The sequence below is a fragment of the Theropithecus gelada genome, chromosome 7b, assembly GCF_003255815.1.
Source record: "Theropithecus gelada isolate Dixy chromosome 7b, Tgel_1.0, whole genome shotgun sequence".
Lineage (NCBI taxonomy): Eukaryota > Metazoa > Chordata > Mammalia > Primates > Cercopithecidae > Theropithecus > Theropithecus gelada.
The window spans coordinates 24,512,034-24,529,138 of NC_037675.1; the positions used below are offsets into that span (position 1 = coordinate 24,512,034).

The 17,105-nt window shown below is 41.4% G+C and overlaps 1 protein-coding gene across 1 annotated transcript in view; it reads left to right on the forward strand.

The window, feature by feature from the left end:
• Positions 1–726: 726 nt before the first annotated feature.
• The window catches only part of RNF212B (ring finger protein 212B), a 38,077-nt gene continuing 21,698 nt past the window's right edge, over positions 727–17,105 (forward strand). Inside the window, exons 1-4 of the mRNA XM_025391158.1 lie at positions 727–863; positions 3,123–3,223; positions 5,893–5,945; positions 6,940–7,014. Coding sequence (XP_025246943.1) covers positions 3,124–3,223; positions 5,893–5,945; positions 6,940–7,014 — 228 coding nt within the window. The 5' untranslated portion in view covers positions 727–863; position 3,123. The remainder of the gene's footprint in view (positions 864–3,122; positions 3,224–5,892; positions 5,946–6,939; positions 7,015–17,105) is intronic.

Sequence of the window (17,105 nt, forward strand, 5' to 3'; positions counted from 1 at the left end):
GGAGTGCAGTGGCGCGATCTCGGCCCACTGCAAACTCCGCCCCCCGGGTTCACGCCATTCTCCTGCCTCAGCCTCCCGTGTAGCCGGGACTACAGGCGCCCACCACCTCCCCCGGCTAATTTTTTTTGTATTCTTAGTAGAGACGGGGTTTCACCGTGTTAGCCAAGATGGCCTCGATCTCCTGACCTCGTGATCCGCCCGCCTCGGCCTCCCAAAGTGCTGGGGTTACAGGCGTGAGCCACCGCGCCCGGCCAAGTTTGACATTTTTTTAACTGAAATTTGTTAGTTCTCAATTAATATCACATTTTTCTTTGTCCACATCATTTTAAAATTTTCCTATTTCTGATTTTACGCTATTCTTTCAAAGCACCCATTATTTTCATTTCATTTTAGAATATTAGGCAAAAGTTTTCGCCCACTTTATGACCACATTTTATATTGCGTTCTCATCGTTTATTGGAACATTAATTAGGCTTTATTTTCACCTTTTTGTTTCCACAGTAACATGTATGGGATTAGGTTACAGTGTTTGTTTGCCCCAATCTTTTAAGCGAGGTGAATTTTCCTCGGCTGCTAGGAAAAGTTCCTACACCCCTCTCCCGCCACCGCGAGCCGCTCCTCGCCCTGTGAACGCCTCTGTCGGCCCCGCCCACGTCCCGCGAACGCCACGGAGCCACGTCCACTCTTTTAGCATAGCGCCAGGCCCCGCCCACATCTCACACACCACCCCGGCTGCGCTTAGCCTCTTGCCTCACCCGGTGCCAAGCCAGCTGTTTATTTTCCCGCCATTTCCAGCTCTTCGTGAGGAGAAGTGGATGATTTCCTGAGATCTGAGGCCTTCTGGAATCACAGCGGCCAAGCGGGTAGGGAGTGTAGCCAGAAAAAGAACTGGTAAGTTTGAGACGGCTGAGGCCACATCGCCTCTGGAAAGCAGGCGAGTTTTGCCCTCGGGATCGCCTTAATCACTCTGTTCACTGCCTTTTTTATGTTGGATTCATCTTGTCAGTTCAGGTTATGACATTGTTGCCGCCCTTAAACAAACCTGGGCATATAGAACGGGGCCTTTTCAGTGGTTTTTTAAGACTCACTTACTGATGAAAGTTAGTGTATTAGGAGCAAACAAATAGGACAACGAAGCTCGTGGCACTGTGAGATGCGTTTGCGTTGAGCTGTTTATTCAGTACTTTTTTTTTTTTATCGTAAATCTTACGAAGTTTGTATCCCTCCGCGGTTACACACACACACATCCTACGAAAAGGCCGGGTGCAGTGGCTCCCGCCTGTAATCCCAGCACTTTGGGGAGGCCGAGGTGGGAGGATCGCTTGAATCCGGGAGTTCCAGACCAGCCTGGTTAACACAGAGAGGCCTTGTCTCTACGAAAAATAAAAACAAAGATAAAAAATAGCCAGGCGTGGTGGTGCTCCTGTAGTCCCAGCTACTCCAGAGGCTGAGGAGGAAAGATTGCTTGAGCCGAGGAGTTCCAGGCTGCAGCGAGCCCTGATCTGCCTCTGCACTCCAGCCTGGAGACAGAGTCAGACCCTGTCTCAAAATAATAATAATTATCCCACACACACAAAACAAACCTTACAAAGTCATATTTACTCAGGTATTTAACAAAGTATATGAAATTGGTATTGGCAGAAAATACAGGATATATGGTTACCATGTCTAACACAAAAGCTATTTAATGTGGGAGCAAGAACTTTACGTAGGGAATCAGGAAACCAATAATTAAAGATGGTACTTTTGGCAAGTCATTTAATTTCGCTGAATATCAGGTATCTCTTTTGAAAAATGGTGGGAATGAACAAAACTTTAAGTGATTTTTCAAAGCCCATTTCAGATCTATGATTCTGAGTTTCTTTTTTTTGAGACGGACTCACTCTGTCGCCCAGGCTGGAGTGCAGTGGCACGATCTTGGCTCACTGCAACCTCCTGGGTTCAAGCAATTATCCTGCCTCAGCCTCCCAAGTAGCTGGGAGTACAGGTGTGCACCACCACGCTCAGCTAATTTTTTTATTTTTAGTAGAGACGGGGTTTTGCCATGTTGGCCAGGCTGGTCTTGAAACATCTGACCTCAGGTGATCCACGTGCCTCGGCCTCCCAAAGTGTTGGGATTACAGGCGTGAGCCACCACACCTGGCCTGATTCTGAGTTTCTATAGAGTAGAAGGAAAGTATATAAACTGAGACCATACTATCATTTATCAGCCCTATTTTCCTTAGATAAAATGTGTCCCAAGTGGCTAATATGTGATCTTCTCTTTCTGGTTCACTACCTTCTCTTGGCTCTACTCTCACCATATCACAGGAAATAATTAAAAAAGAAATGGATAATTCGTTTTTTGTTTTTATATTTTTAAGATTGTATTTTCTTTTTTCTTTTCTTTTCTTTCTTTTTTTTTTTTTTTGAAACAGAGTCTGGCTCTGTTGCAGGCTGGAGTGCAATGGCGCGATCTCAGCTCACTGCAACCTCTGCCTCCCATGTTCAAGTGATTCTCCTGCCTCAGCCTCCTGATTAGCTGGGATTACAGGCACCTGCCACCATGCCCAGCTAATTTTTATATTTTTAAAATGTAGAGATGGGGTTTCACCATGTTGGCCAGGCTGGTCTTAAACTCTTGACTTCAGGTGATCCACCTGCCTTGACCTCCCAAAGTGCTGGGATTACAGGCGTGAGCCACTGTGCTTGGCCAGGATTGTATTTTCTAATTACAAATTGGCACATGTATTAATCCAGAAAACCTGGGGAAAAAAAGTAAAGGAAAACACACACACACACACACACACACACTCTCATAACCTTGCTACTCAAAAAAAAAAATCTCACCACTGTCCATTACTTTTCTAAATGTGTGTTTATATGTATATATATGTATATGTATATATATCCACATTTATATATAAAATGTTATAACAGTCTGCTGTTATAAAAAGCAGTCTGCTTTTTTTCCACTTTATATGTACATGTACTTCTTCACAACCAAATGGAATACCCACAATGATATGCCGCATCCCAAAAAGCTATCAGAAGCTAAGCAAGCATAGTTACATAGATTTTGGAACAGCTACAATTATGTTATGCCCTAGGCTATTCTTACTGTTTCTCTTTATCTGCTCCAGAATGGATTGGTTTCATTGCAACCAGTGCTTCCGAAAAGATGGAGCCCATTTCTTTGTCACCAGCTGCGGTCATATTTTCTGTAAAACGTGTGTGACTCTGGGTGAGTGATTCAACTGTTTTCAGATTCAGGGAAAAATGTTTTCATGTAAGGATGTAAGGAGTAGCCATTTCTATGTGTGTCTTAGGATAAAAATCACTTATTAGGTCAATGGTGATACAGATACTGTAGGAAACTGTCAATTTTAGAAATTGAAGGAATCCATTAATAAAGAATGGTGCTAAATTATTTAGCAAATGATTTAGCAAATCTATTACTTGAGGACCAGAGTGTACTCATTAGTGTTTTGAAGTCTGGCAGGGAAAGTCACAAGGCATCAGACTCTTCAGGGAAAAGAGATAGAATAAGTATAATGGATGGGAATAGAGGAAAGTTTGGCTGATAGAAGAGCCATTTCTAAAGGGGAAGTGGTCTAGTATGTGACATTAATTAGATTAGAAATGATGATGATGATACCTTTGCAGCTTAAAAAGCAGTTTCATGTCAACCAATTTTATGTAAGCCGCGCCACACGCCCCAGTGGTAATTATTAGTAGAACCGTTTTACAAATGAAGAGACTGGCTCAGAGAGGATAAGTGATTTGACCAAGTTCTTATTGCTATTAAGTCTTAGAAAGGATACGTAAATTTAAGTTTTCTTTCTTTCTTTCTTTCTTTCTTTCTTTCTTTCTTTCTTTCTTTCTTTCTTTCTTTCTTTCTTTCTTTCTTTCTTTTCTTTTCTTTTCTTTCTTTCTCTCTCTCTCTCTTTCCTTCCTTCCTTCCTTCCTTCCTTCCTTCCTTCCTTCCTTCCTTCCTTCCTTCCTTCCTTCCTTCCTTCCTTCCTTCCTTTCTTCTTTCATGCTGCAATACTTACAAGGTGTGTAAATCCCTAGAAGAGGGACTTGGGGTAGGGTGTTTTGATCATAGAAGACATCACAGAGGGAGTGATGCTTCAATAGAGTTTTGAATGATAACATGGAATTTACCAAGTGGATAAGGCAGGGAAGATTTATTCTAGTTTAAGAGAACAGCATGTACAAAGACGTATTACATCATAAAACCATAGTGCAGGGGACTACACATAATTGGGATTGTTAGAGTATAAACAGTAAGGTAAGACGTAGTGAGAGATGAGGCTAGTGAAGTAGGGAGTGTCGGATGATGGAAGGCTCTATGCACTGGGCTAAAGAGCCTGAACTTCATCCTGCAGGTGATGGAGACCTGTGGAAGTTTTTGTTTTGTTTTGTTTTTGACACAGTCTCACTTCGTCACCGAGGCTGTAGTGCAATGGTGCAATCTTGGCTCACTGCAACCTCTGCTTCCCAGGTTCAAGCGATTCTCATGTCTCAGCCACTTGAGTAGCTGGAATTATAGGCATGCACCACGATGCCGGGCTAACTATTGTATTTTTAGTAGAGATGGGGTTTCACCATGTTGGCCAGGCTGATCTTGAACTCCCAGCCTCAAGTGATCCACCTGCCTCAGCCTCCTAAAGTGCTGGGATTACAGGTGTGAGCCATTTTTTGTTTTGTTTTGTTTTGTTTTAAGAGAAGAATGTTATGTACTTGCTAGCTCACTCTGGCAACGATATGGACTGGGAAAAAGAAAAACCTTTAGTCCCCAGAAAAAGAACAGTCAAGTTAAGTAGCCTCAGGGGAAGCTTTTTTCTCTGTACAAATCTCATGACCTTTTAAAGTTGTCGCTAATGTAAAAAGCTGTTTACTATGGTAACAGCAGCTCACTTTGGAGTGGTTTGTCTCCATAAAGCATATGCCATGTGATGTTTTCTGCTGACATGGCATTTGTCTTAATCAATGACCAGTCCCACTACTAAAATTTCACTTTACAGGGAAAGATTAGGAATCTTAATTTTTGCTTCTTTCAGATTGGGTTGATTGGGGAATGAGAGTAGCAGAGCTTCAAAGCAAGATTAACAAATATTAGCAAAGTGATGACAAGGTAGGCATAACTGGGGAGTTTCTTACAGTACCCAATGTGTGCCTGCTGTCAGGTCAATAGAATACAAAAGAGTAACTTAAAGATCTTTGGTATCTTGTACTTTTCCCTACTCTTGTAAACGTACTGCAGTACTTCTGCTGGGAGTTTAGAATTGTCCTTTCTGTTCCACAGAAGAAAACTGGGAATTTATAAAAAGATGGGGCAGGAGGTGCTGGGATGGTGGCTCATGCTTATAAACTTACCACTTTGCGGGGGCCAAGGTGGGAGGATCACTTGAGCCCAGGAGTTCAAGACCAGCTTGAGCAACATATGGAGACTCCATCTCTAAAGATAATAACAAAATTAAAATGAGCTGAGGTGGTGATGTACGCCTGTAGTCCCAGCTAACTGGAAGACTGAAGCAGGAGGATCACTTGAGCCTGGGAGGTTGAGGCTGCAGTGAGCCATAATTGTGCCACTGCATTCCAGCCTGGGTGACAGAGTGAGACCCTGTCTCAAAAAAAACATAAAATAAAAATTTAAAAGATAGGGAGATGGGTAGAGGTACAGTGTGAAAGCCCTACTTATACCTCAACATACTAGTTTGGAAACACTTACTTAGAGAACAGACCTTAAGTTGGTGTCCTTTTATAACACAATGATATTCTAAATTCAGTAAGAACCCTTTTTTTCTTCTATTGCTAGCATACTAGATTGTTGCCATGTACTTTAAGTCTTTAAATCTTACCTCTTGCTCATGAGAGCCAAACATTTTTTTCCCCTTTTCCTTCCAGAAAAATGTGCTGTTTGTGGAACTGCCTGCAAGCATCTGGCTCTTTCTGATAATGTAAGTTTTTCTCCCCCTGCCACAAATGGTCTCATCCCATTTCTGGCCTGTAGGAAGTATATACAAAGTACAGATGATGAATTGTTTTAAAAAGAAAGAGAAGAAGACCGGGCGTGGTGGCTCACACCTGTAATCCCAGCATTTTGGGAGGTCAAGGCGGGTGGATCGCCTGAGCTCAGGAATTTGAGACCACCCTGGGCAACATAGTAAAACTCTGTCTCTACTAAAATATAAAAAATTAGCCAGGCTTGGTGGTGCGGGCCTGTAGTCCCAGCTACTTGGGAGGCTGAAGCATGAGAATCACTTGAGCCTGGGAGGCGGAAGTTGCAGTGAGCCAAGATCGCACCACTACACTCCAGCTTGGGAGTAAGACTCTGTCTTAAAAAAAAAAAGAAAAGAAGAAGAAAAAGAAAGCAAAGAAACAAACTTGCAAATAGCCATTTGTAAAAAGAGTGTAAATAATAGGCCAGCTGAAGAGGCTCGCACCTGTAATCCCAGCACTTTGGGAGGCTGAGGTGGATAGATCACCTGAAATCAGAAGTTCGAGACCAGCCTGGCCAACATGATGAAACCCCCATCTCTACTAAAAATACAAAAATTAGCTGGGTGTGTTGGTGGGCACCTGTAATCCCAGCTACTCAGGAGGCTGAGGCAGAAGAATCACTTGAACCCAAGAGGCGAGGGTTGCAATGAGCCTAGATCACACCACTGCACTCCAGCCTGGGTGACAACAGCAAAACTCTGTCTCAAAGAAAAAAAAAAAAGAATATAAACAACAGATGGAAGCATTATTTGTGATCACTGTTACAGATGCACAAGGTAAGGAGAATTGGACATATAATGTACATCTAGAACAGTGGTGATCTCCCTTTTATACAGAGTGGAGATAATGCCAGGTACATTAGAAAAGGGGGTACATCCTTTGTCATATTAGTCAGTATTTTATTTTATTCAATTGTGGATATTCTCACAGTGTGTATTGCTCTCTTTATAGCTGAAGCCTCAGGAGAAGATGTTTTTCAAAAGTCCTGTGGAGACAGCTTTGCAGTATTTTAGTCACATCTCTCAGGTATGAGAAACAAAAGTGAAGAAAATCTGATTCTCCAGGCAAATTCTAATTGCATCTTATTTCTTTATCAAAGGTTTTCTTTAAACTGCATTTGTACACAATGGAGGGAAATTAACTGCTTTCTTTGCTTTCTTCCTTGATGATACAAATTTCAATCAGTTAACTTTTTATTGACCCAGAATCTGTGATAGGCTGTAAAAATCACTATGTAGCTAACATCTTGCCTTGTATTTCCTCGTTGTATTAATTAATTTCTAAGACTAAAGGTTGTTCTAGGGAGCTTTATCATTTTTCTCAGCAGATAGATGCATCTTCTAAAAATTGCTTTGAGTATATAGGCCTGGCCCTGCAAACAATGGGTGTGATGGTTTAACTCGCAACCAGTAACTTATAGCACTAAGATCATGAGACTACTTCTTGTTTCCCATTCTTACTTTTCAATAACCTTTTTAGTAATACTTAACTCTTCATTTAGTGTTAATAACTGGTTTCTTGAATTTTAGGAAATATTTGTCTTTTCTTGATGTGTCATATGTTGGCATACAATTGACTTGGTCAGGAGCAACAGGAATGTAGAAGAAGGTAGAGAGAAGGCAGGACAACCATTTGAGAGAATTCCCTAGTTGTAAAAACTTTGATTTTTTTCTTTCTACTCCCCAGTTATCTTAGATCATGCTACAGCCTCATGGAATTCCTATTGTGGCATATTTCTTGAGATTTGTATCACTGTTCCCTTTCTATACTCTTACTTCTTATTCTTTTGAAAGTACCCCTTTTCTAAACCTCAAGATGATCCTTAGTCATTTTCTGGTTGAAGATTTATTTTTCAGTGTCCTGCCTCTCAATCCTCACTCTAGAGATAGAGTAAGGGGAATTAAGGCTTGCTGCTTGCTGTCTTTAGCTGCTGGGTTGAGCCATCATATTTGACATACACTATATTTAACATTATAAGTATATTAAAATCCAGCTGAGACTCAAGGAGAAATGTAAACAAGGTCATAGGAACAAGAGAAAGAGCAGACCTTTGGTTAATAAATAAACCTAGGCATAGTTAATGATCAGTAGAGAAATCATATGTAGTCTGAATCCTAACCTGCCTGATCATGGGACCAATTACACATGGTCAAACAATCAAGATAAAAGAAATGGAAAGGGTCAGTTAATCATCACTGTAGTGAAGGGTCAATTTAGTGAAGTCAGCAAAGTCTAAAAATGTGTTTTCCTAATTTGTGAAGCTGAATAACTGATCCAGTACCTAGACTGTTTCATTCAGGCTTCTGCTCAAAACATTCTTCTTCAGTCAGTCCTTTAGTGACTCTCATATTTCAAATAGTAGCCCCAGCATTTTCTACTCCTTACCATGCTTTTTTTTCATCATAGTTCTTTTCTCTAACATTATGTTATATATTTGTTGTCTGAATCCTGCACTGGAATATAAGCTCCATGAAAACAGATTTGGTTGTTTTGTTTATTGTTCTCTTTTAATAGTCTTTAATAAGTAGTGGACACTCAAAATGTTGTCATTGAATGAATGATGGAATGTTGCTCTAAATATCTATTTATGTTCCAATTTTAGTATTTATGTTCTTACGTTCTCCAATCTCTACAATGACTTAAGGCCATTTCTTCTGCTGCACTTTGTGCTAATAGTTGATCAAACTGCCTGTTTTGAATCCTTTTCCCACCTCAAGATAATCTTTCTGAGGGATCGGAGAACCTCATGTAGATCTGTAAGTTTTCTTTTCTTTTCTTTCTTTCTTTTTTTTTTTTTTTGAGTTGGAGTCTTGCTTTTGTCGCCCAGGCTGGAGTGCGGTGGCGAGATCTCAGCTCACAGAAACCTCTGCCTCCAGGGTTCAAGCAATTCTCCTGGGGGCAGGGGCAATTTCAGTCTTATTCATTTTATATGACTCCTAACATAGCACCAGGAACATAGAAGGATTCAATAAATACTTTTTGAAAGAATTAATGAAATAATCTTTCCTATTGAAGTTATCCTTTAATGTATATGAAATACAGTAAAGTGATAATACTGGGAAAACTGTTGGTGTAGAAATCTAATGACCAACTCGGCCTGCTAACTTATCGCTTTATTTCTTTGAGCCAGTCATACTTCCTCACATGTAATATGAAATAATAATACTCATCCTACTTCTTATGAAGATCCAATGAGACAATGTTTATGGAAATATTCTAAAAACCATAAAGTACTTAAAAAAAAAAAAACAAAAAAACCCCACAAAAACAGAGACAGTCTTGCTATATTGCCCAGGCTGTTCTCAAACTCCTGGCCTCAAGCAGTCCTCCCACCTTGGCCTCCCAAAGTGCCAGGATTACAGGTGTGAGCCACCACGTCCAACCTGAAAATTGTACTTTATTAGTTTAAAAAATAATGTGGAAAAGTCATGAAAGGTTATGAGTGATCACAAACTCACTTAAAAATAGTTAAAGATCATATACGTAAAAAGAAGTTTGTGTTTTAAAAAATTGTTGGCCGGGCGTAGTGGCTCACGCCTGTAATCCCAGCACTTTGGGAGGCCAACGTAGGCAGGCGGATCACCTGAGGTCAGGAGCTCGTGACCAACCTGGCCAACATGGAGAAACCCCTTCTCTACTAAAAATAAAAAATTAGCCAAGTATGGTGGCACATGTCTGTACTCCCAGCTACTCAAGAGGCTGAGGCAGAATTGCCTGAACCCGGGAGGTAGAGATTGCGGTGAGCCGAGATCGCGCCATTGCACTTCAGCCTGGGCAACCAGAGCAAAACTCCATCTCAAAAAAAAAAAAAAAAAAAAAAAATGTTTTCAAAGGGAAATATAAACACCCCATGTGCTTTTTTTTTTTGAGACGGAGTCTCGCTCTGTCGCCCAGCCTGGAGTGCAGTGGCTTGATCTCAGCTCACTGCAAGCTCCGCCTCCCGGATTCACGCCATTCTCCTGCCTCAGCCTCCCAAGTAGCTGGGACTATAGGCGCCCACCACCACGCCAGGCTAATTTTTTTATATTTTTAGTAGAGACGGGGTTTCACCGTGTTAGCCGGGATGGTCTCCATTTCCTGACCTCGTGATCTGCCCTTCTCGGCCTCCCAAAGTGCTGGAATTACAGGCGTGAGCCACTGCACCCGGCCCTTTTTTTTTTTTTTTTCGGTCCACTAGTTTTCATGCAATCTCCTACTTTTTTTAATAACAGCTTTATTGAGATGTAGTTAACATACCATAAAATTCACCCTTTTAAAGTATGCAATTCAGTGGTTTTTAATACATCCACAGAATTGCACAAACACTACTGCCTAATTTTCAAACATTTTCATCTCACCCCAGAAAGAAGCTCTGTACTTATTGGCAGGCACTTCCCAAACCCTTCCCACCCTCCCCATCCCCAGGCAATCACTAATTTACTTTCTGTTCCTATGGTTTTGCCTGTTCAGGACATAAATATAGAATCATGTAATGTATGGTCTTTTGTGACTTGCTGCATTCACTAAGTATAATGCTCTCAAGTTTCATCCATGTCGTAGCATCTATTAGGACTTTATTAATATTTCATTCCATTTTATGGCCAAATAACAATCTATTATATAAATGGATGTACATTTTACTTATGTATTCATTAGTTGATAGACATTTGGGTTGTTCCTACTTTGGGGCTATTATAAGTAATATTGCTGTGGAACATTTATGTACAAGTTTTTACATGGACATATATTTTTATTTCTGTTGGGTATATACCTAGGAGTGGAATTTCTGGGTCAAATGGTAACTCTATATTTAACTTTTTTAGGAACTGCCAGACTATTTTCCCAAGTGGCTGTAGTGTTTTACATCCTTAGCAGCTGTTTTAGTCTGTCTGGGCTGCTATAATAAAATACCTTAGACTGGACAATTTCTAAATAACAGAAATTTAATTCTCACAGTTCTGGAGGCTGGGAAGTTCAACATGAAGGCCCCAATAGATGCAGTGTCTGGTAACGGCTTACTCTTTGCTTCCAAGATAATGCCTTCTTGCTGCATCCTCACATGGCAAAAGTGGCAAACAGGCTTCTTTTTTACTTATTTTTTTGAGACAGGGTCTCACTCTGTCACAAAGGCTGGAGTGCAGTAGTGTGGTTGTGGCCAGTGGTGCAATCATGGCTCCCTGCAGCCTTGCCCTCTTGAGCTCAGGTGATCCTCTCACCTCACTCTCCCAGGTAGCTGGGACTAAAAGCACATGTCACCTCACCCAGCTAGTTTTTGTATTTTTTTAAAATAAATACAGGGTTTCACCACGTTGCCCAGGCTGGTCTTGAACCTGGGCTCACGCAGTCTGCCCGCCTCAGCCTCCCAAAGTGCTGCAATTACAGGCGTGAGCCACCGCGCCCAACCCCAAGCCTTTTTTTTTTTTTTTTTTGAGACAGAGTCTCGCTCTGTCGCCCAGGCTGGAGTGCTGTGGCACGATCTCGGCTCACTGCAACCTCTGCTTCCTGGGTTCAAGCAATTCTCCTGCCTACACCTCCTGAGTAGCTGGGATTATAGGCGTGTGCCACCACGCCTGGCTAATTTTTGTATTTTTAATAGAGACTGGGTTTCACCATGTTGGTCAGGCTAGTCCGGAATTCCTGACCTCGTGATCCGCTCACCTCAGCCTCCCAAGGTGCTGAGATTACAGACGCGCCACCATGCCCACCCCCCAAGCCTCTTTTTATTTATAAGGCACTGATCCCATTTATAAGGCACTAATCCCATTCACAAGAGCAAAGCCTTCAGGACATAATAACCTCCTAAAGCCTCCATATCTTAATACTATTGCATTGAGAGTTGAGTGTCAACAAATGAATTTTTGTGGGACACAAACATTCAGACCACAGCAGGCCAGTAAATATTTTAAGCTTTGCAGGCCATACAATTTCCGATGCAGCTATCCAACTCTGCTGTTGTAGCACGGAAGCAGCCATAGACAGCATGTAAGCAAATGGGTATAATTATGTTCCAATAAAACTTATTTATAAAAACAGACAGCTAGCCCAGCAAGGTGGCTCACGCCTGTAATCCCAGCACTTTGGGAGGCCAAGGCCGGCGGATCACGAGGTCAGGAGATCAAGACCATCCTGGCTAACACAGTGAAACCCCATCTCCACTAAAAATACAAAAAATTAGCTGGGCGTGGTGGCGGGCGCCTGCAGTTCCAGCTACTGGGAAGGCTGAGGTAGGAGAATGGCATGAAACCCAGGAGGCAGAGGTTGCAGTGAACTGAGATGGTGCCACTGCACTCCAGCCTGGGCGACAGAGTGAGACTGTCTCAAAAAAAAAAAAAAAAAAAAAAAAAAAAAACCCAAAAAAACAAAACAGACAGCTGGTCATGTTCAGTTGTTTGCTGACTATTGGTCTATGTTATGTTTTTAAAGGATTTTTGAAGTCTCATGTTTTTACTAATATATACATCCATAATTGCTACATATACTGTTGGAATAAAATCAGGTCAAGATTTGATCTCATCAATAGACCAGAGCTTCTCCATCCCTCATTTGAATTAAGAATTTGAACAACTGAGGTACTCAGTGGGCCAGATGCAGTGGCTCACACCACTTTGGAGGCCAAGGTGGGAGGATTGCATGAGGCCAGGAGTTTGAGACTAGCTTGGGTAACATAGTGAAACCCCATCTCTACAAAAAATTTAAAAATTAGGTGGGCATGGTGGCACACACCTGTAATCCCAGCTACTCAGGAGGCTGAGGTGGGAGGATCGCTTGATCCCAAGAGGTTGAGGTTGCAGTGAGCCGTGATTGCACCACCGTACTCCAGCTTGGGTAAAAATAGAGAAATTAAAAAGAGATACTCAATGGTGCTTTTGAAGAAAAGTTGTATTTAGTTTAATATTATTTTACCTAAAAAGGAAAAGCTGTCAGTATTTAGGACTTCTGAAACAGTGTAGTTGAATTCTTCATCACTACTGAGCAGGGGATGGAGGAGCCTTAGGCCAGTGTGAGGTTGTATTTCTTTGATCATACAAACTGTGCAACCCAAAACATAACTCTCCGCCTGGTGGGCTGCTGTGGCTCTCATTCAGAGTGGGTACTTCAGACATCTTACTAACAATCCTCCAATTGCTTTTGCTAAGAAAGCATTTTTAGGGTTCTTTTTTGCTCTACTCTGTTCCCTCTGAGCCATCATGATGATCTATTTCAATTGCAAATCTGAACAAGTAACTGCCTTTTCAGAATCCTTTGGTGGCTTCCTATCACTAAGTTTCAGACTCCTCAGAGTAATACATAGTTACCTTAATGATCTGGTTCCTCCTAAACTCTCCAATTTCAATCACAACTACCACCTCACATCTCATATACAAACACAAGTTTTTACATAAGGTTATTTATTACTGAATCTATTAGGCAGATTTAGTTCTTTGCAGTTCTTTTACAGACCATATACTTTCATACCTTTATATCTGAAACACCTAACTTCTACACTTTAAAGACTAAGTTAGGCTGGGCGTGGTGGCTCACGCCTGTAATCCCAGCACTTTTGGAGGCTGACGGGGGTGGATCACCTGAGGTTGAGGGTTCAAGATCTGCCTGGCCAATATGGTGAAACCCCATCTCTACTAAAAATACAAAAAAAGTAGCCGGGTGTGGTAGTGGCGTGTGCCTGTAATCCCAGCTGCTTGTGAGACTGAGGCATGAGAATCACTTGAACCTGGGAGGCAGAGGTTGCAGCGAGCCTAGATTGCGCCACTGCACTCCAGCCTGGGTGACGGAGCGAGACTGTCTCAAAAAAAAAAAAAAAAAAAAAAAAACTGAATTAATAATTACCTCTTAATCATTATCTCTATCTTGTAAATTCTTGTGTTCTGCATATAACATAGTGTTTTACTTATTGGTTCATGTGTCAGAATGTCTCTTCTAGTAGACTGTGATAAGCTACTATGAAACTGGAAAATTTCAGACGAGTCTCAGTTAATTTAGAAAGTTTATTTTGCCAAGATTGAGGACATGTGCCCATGACACAGCCTCAGGAGGTTCAGACGACATGTGCCCAAGGTCAGAGCGCAGTTTGGTTTTATACATTTTCGGGAGACATGAGACATCAATCAACATATGTAAGATGAACGTTGGTTCGGTCTGGAAAGGTGGGACAGCTCAAAGTGGGAGAGGGCTTCTAGGTCCTAGGTAGATAAGAGACCAATGGTTGCCTTCTTTTGAGTTTCTGATTAGCCTCTCCAAAGGAGGCAATCAGATATGCATGTATCTCAGTGAGCAGACCGGTGACTTTGAATAGAATGGGAGGCAGGTTTGCCCTAAGCATTTCTCAGCTTGACTTTTCCTTTTAGCTTAGTGATTTGGGGGGTCCAAGATATTTTCCTTTGACACTACTAAAAGACAAGAACCCATACTGTTCATCTTAGCATTTCCAGTTCTTATGCCTGGCATAAAGTGTTCAGTAAAGTTTTGCTAAATGAAATATAATCTTTGCACTATATATTTTCTGCCCCTGTGTGAGACATTTTCTGATACCAACCGGTTCTCTGACACCAACTAGGTGTGGAACAATTCAATTCAATTCAATTCAATTCTAACACTTAATTCCTAGAGTTTTAGTGTCATACTTCACATGTTTAGGGCTCAGCCTCACAAGACTGCCCCCACTCTGGACACCAGCCACAAATGGGGTACCTAGGCTACAATACTTCAGACTGGCCAACCACAAACTTGAGGATTCTCATGAACTTCCTCCTGCTCCCCCAAGCTTCAATAACTTGCTAGAATGACTCACAGAACTCAGAAAAGTACTTTACTTATTATTACCAGTTTATTATAAAAGATACAACATAGGGGCCAGGTGCAGTGGCTCACACCTGTAATCCCAGCACTTTGGGAGGCCGAGGTGGGTGGATCACCTGAGGTCAGGAGTTCGAGACCAGCCTGGCCAACATGGTGAAACTCTGCCTCTACTAAAAATACAAAAAGTAGATGGGTGTGGTGGTGGGCACCTGTAATTCCAGCTACTCTGGAGGCTGAAGCAGGAGAATCACTTGAACCTGGGAGGCGGAGGTTGCAGTGAGCCAAGATCATGCCACCGCACTCCAGCCTGGGTGACAGCGCAAGACTGTGTCTCAAAAAAAGAAAAGGAAAGAAAAGAAAACAATACATCATGGGAATAGCCAAATGGAAAAGATGCAAAGTATGTGAGGAGGGGTGCAGAGCTTCCATACCCTCTCCAGATGCACTACTCTCCCAGCACCTCCAAGTGTTCACCAACTTGGTAACTCTCTGAACTCCCTTGTTCAGGAGTTGTTATGAAGGTTCCATTACATAGGCATGATTGATTAAAGAATTGGTCGTTGGTGATTGAACTCAATCTCTAGTGCCTTTTCCTTCTCTGGTTGTCGGGGGTGGGGGTGGGGTGGGAAGAAGGGTTGGGACCCCAACCCTCCAAACAGTGTTTGGTTCCTCTGGCAACAAGCCCCCATTTTGATGCTATCTAGGACCCCACCAAGAGTCACCTCATTAGCACAAATTCAGGTATGGTTGAAAGGGGCTTGTTATGAATAACAAAAGATGCTCCTATCACTCAGGAAATGCCAAGGGTTTTAGTAACTCTGTGAGGAACCAGGGACAAAGACCGTATATATATTTCTTACACCACACCCTGTTCAAAAGATCCCCCTCAAAATCAGCCCATTAAAAAAAAGTTTATTATGATTTTATCACATATAATTTCAAATGTCTAAAAAGAGTATAATCATATGTATAATATAATTAATTTCTGAACCGTATCAGTTTCATTGCCCCGTGCATGGCAAGTTAGTACACCAAGACACTGGGTTGCAGCAGAGAAAGAGGTTTAATCATAAGACAGCTGAACAAGGAGATAGGAAACCTCAAATTTGCCTCTAGGAGGAGTTCGAGGCTAGAGGTTTTTAAAGAGTTGGATGAGTAGTAAGCCATGGTGTGGGGATCATTGCTTGGTTAAAGAATGCAGGGTGGAGTCATGAGAAGGGTAGATGAAGAAACTGCATTCTCGAAAATGTGATTGTAAAAGTTTACAAAAACCCCAATTCCCCAGAGAGCTATGAAATGAGCAGAGTGCAGAATATATTCTGTCAGTCTCTTGAAATATTATTTGCCCTCTTAACTGATAAGGCAATGGAGGAAGAAAGTAAGAATGTAATAAAAATATGAAAAAAGTGAAAAAAAAAAACCCTGCATTTTCATGCTGATTCGATTCCTCTGTGGGGGTCTTCAGACTCGCTAGTGTCAGCTGTTCCACTGGAATTCAAGATCTGAAAAATATCTTAAGCAACTTTTAAGCAAAAGCCTTATGATTCTAATATCATATTCTGTTTATGAGAACAATGAGGATGCAGATGGTCAGCATCTAGTGTGATGTGACTTTCGCAGCTAAAAGGAAGTGTGCCAAAGTGCAGCCTGATTAATCCTTAATTATAACTATATTTCTGTCCAGCACCAAGCATGTAATTCTTGTTAAACCCTATGAGGACGGTTTCATTTCTATGCATCCATCACTCCACTTCAACAATTATCGGTGAATGGCTGATTTTCCTCCATCCATACCTCTTGCCACCCCCACCCCGATTATTTTAAAGCCAAAACCGGATATTACATCATTTCAATCTGTAAATATTTCAGTGTGTATCTCTAAAAGATAGGAACTTTTTTCTTAAATATAACCACATCCTGCTAAGATAACAATTTCATAATATTATCAAATAATCAGGCTGCATTCACATTTCTCCGGTTGTCTCAGTTTTAAAATGTTCCCACATTTTGAACTGAGTTTCAATAAACGTATATATTTCAGTGGTTATGTCTCTTAAGTTTCTTTTACACTATAAGTTTTCTCTCATTTCTTTTTAAGTTATTATTGAAGAAAATGGTCTTTTGTCCTATAGAGTTGTTCACAGTGTGGATTTTGTTTATTGTACCTATGGAGTCATTTTATATGTTCCTCTGTCCTCTATTTCCTGTAAATTGATAGGTAGGTTTAGGGTTAATCACCATCATTGGTTTGGGGGCAGGGGAAGGTAAGGCAAGACCACTTTATTCCAGTGTCGTATTCCACCAAGAGGTACTTAATGGTCTGTGTCTCTTATTTTGTGTGA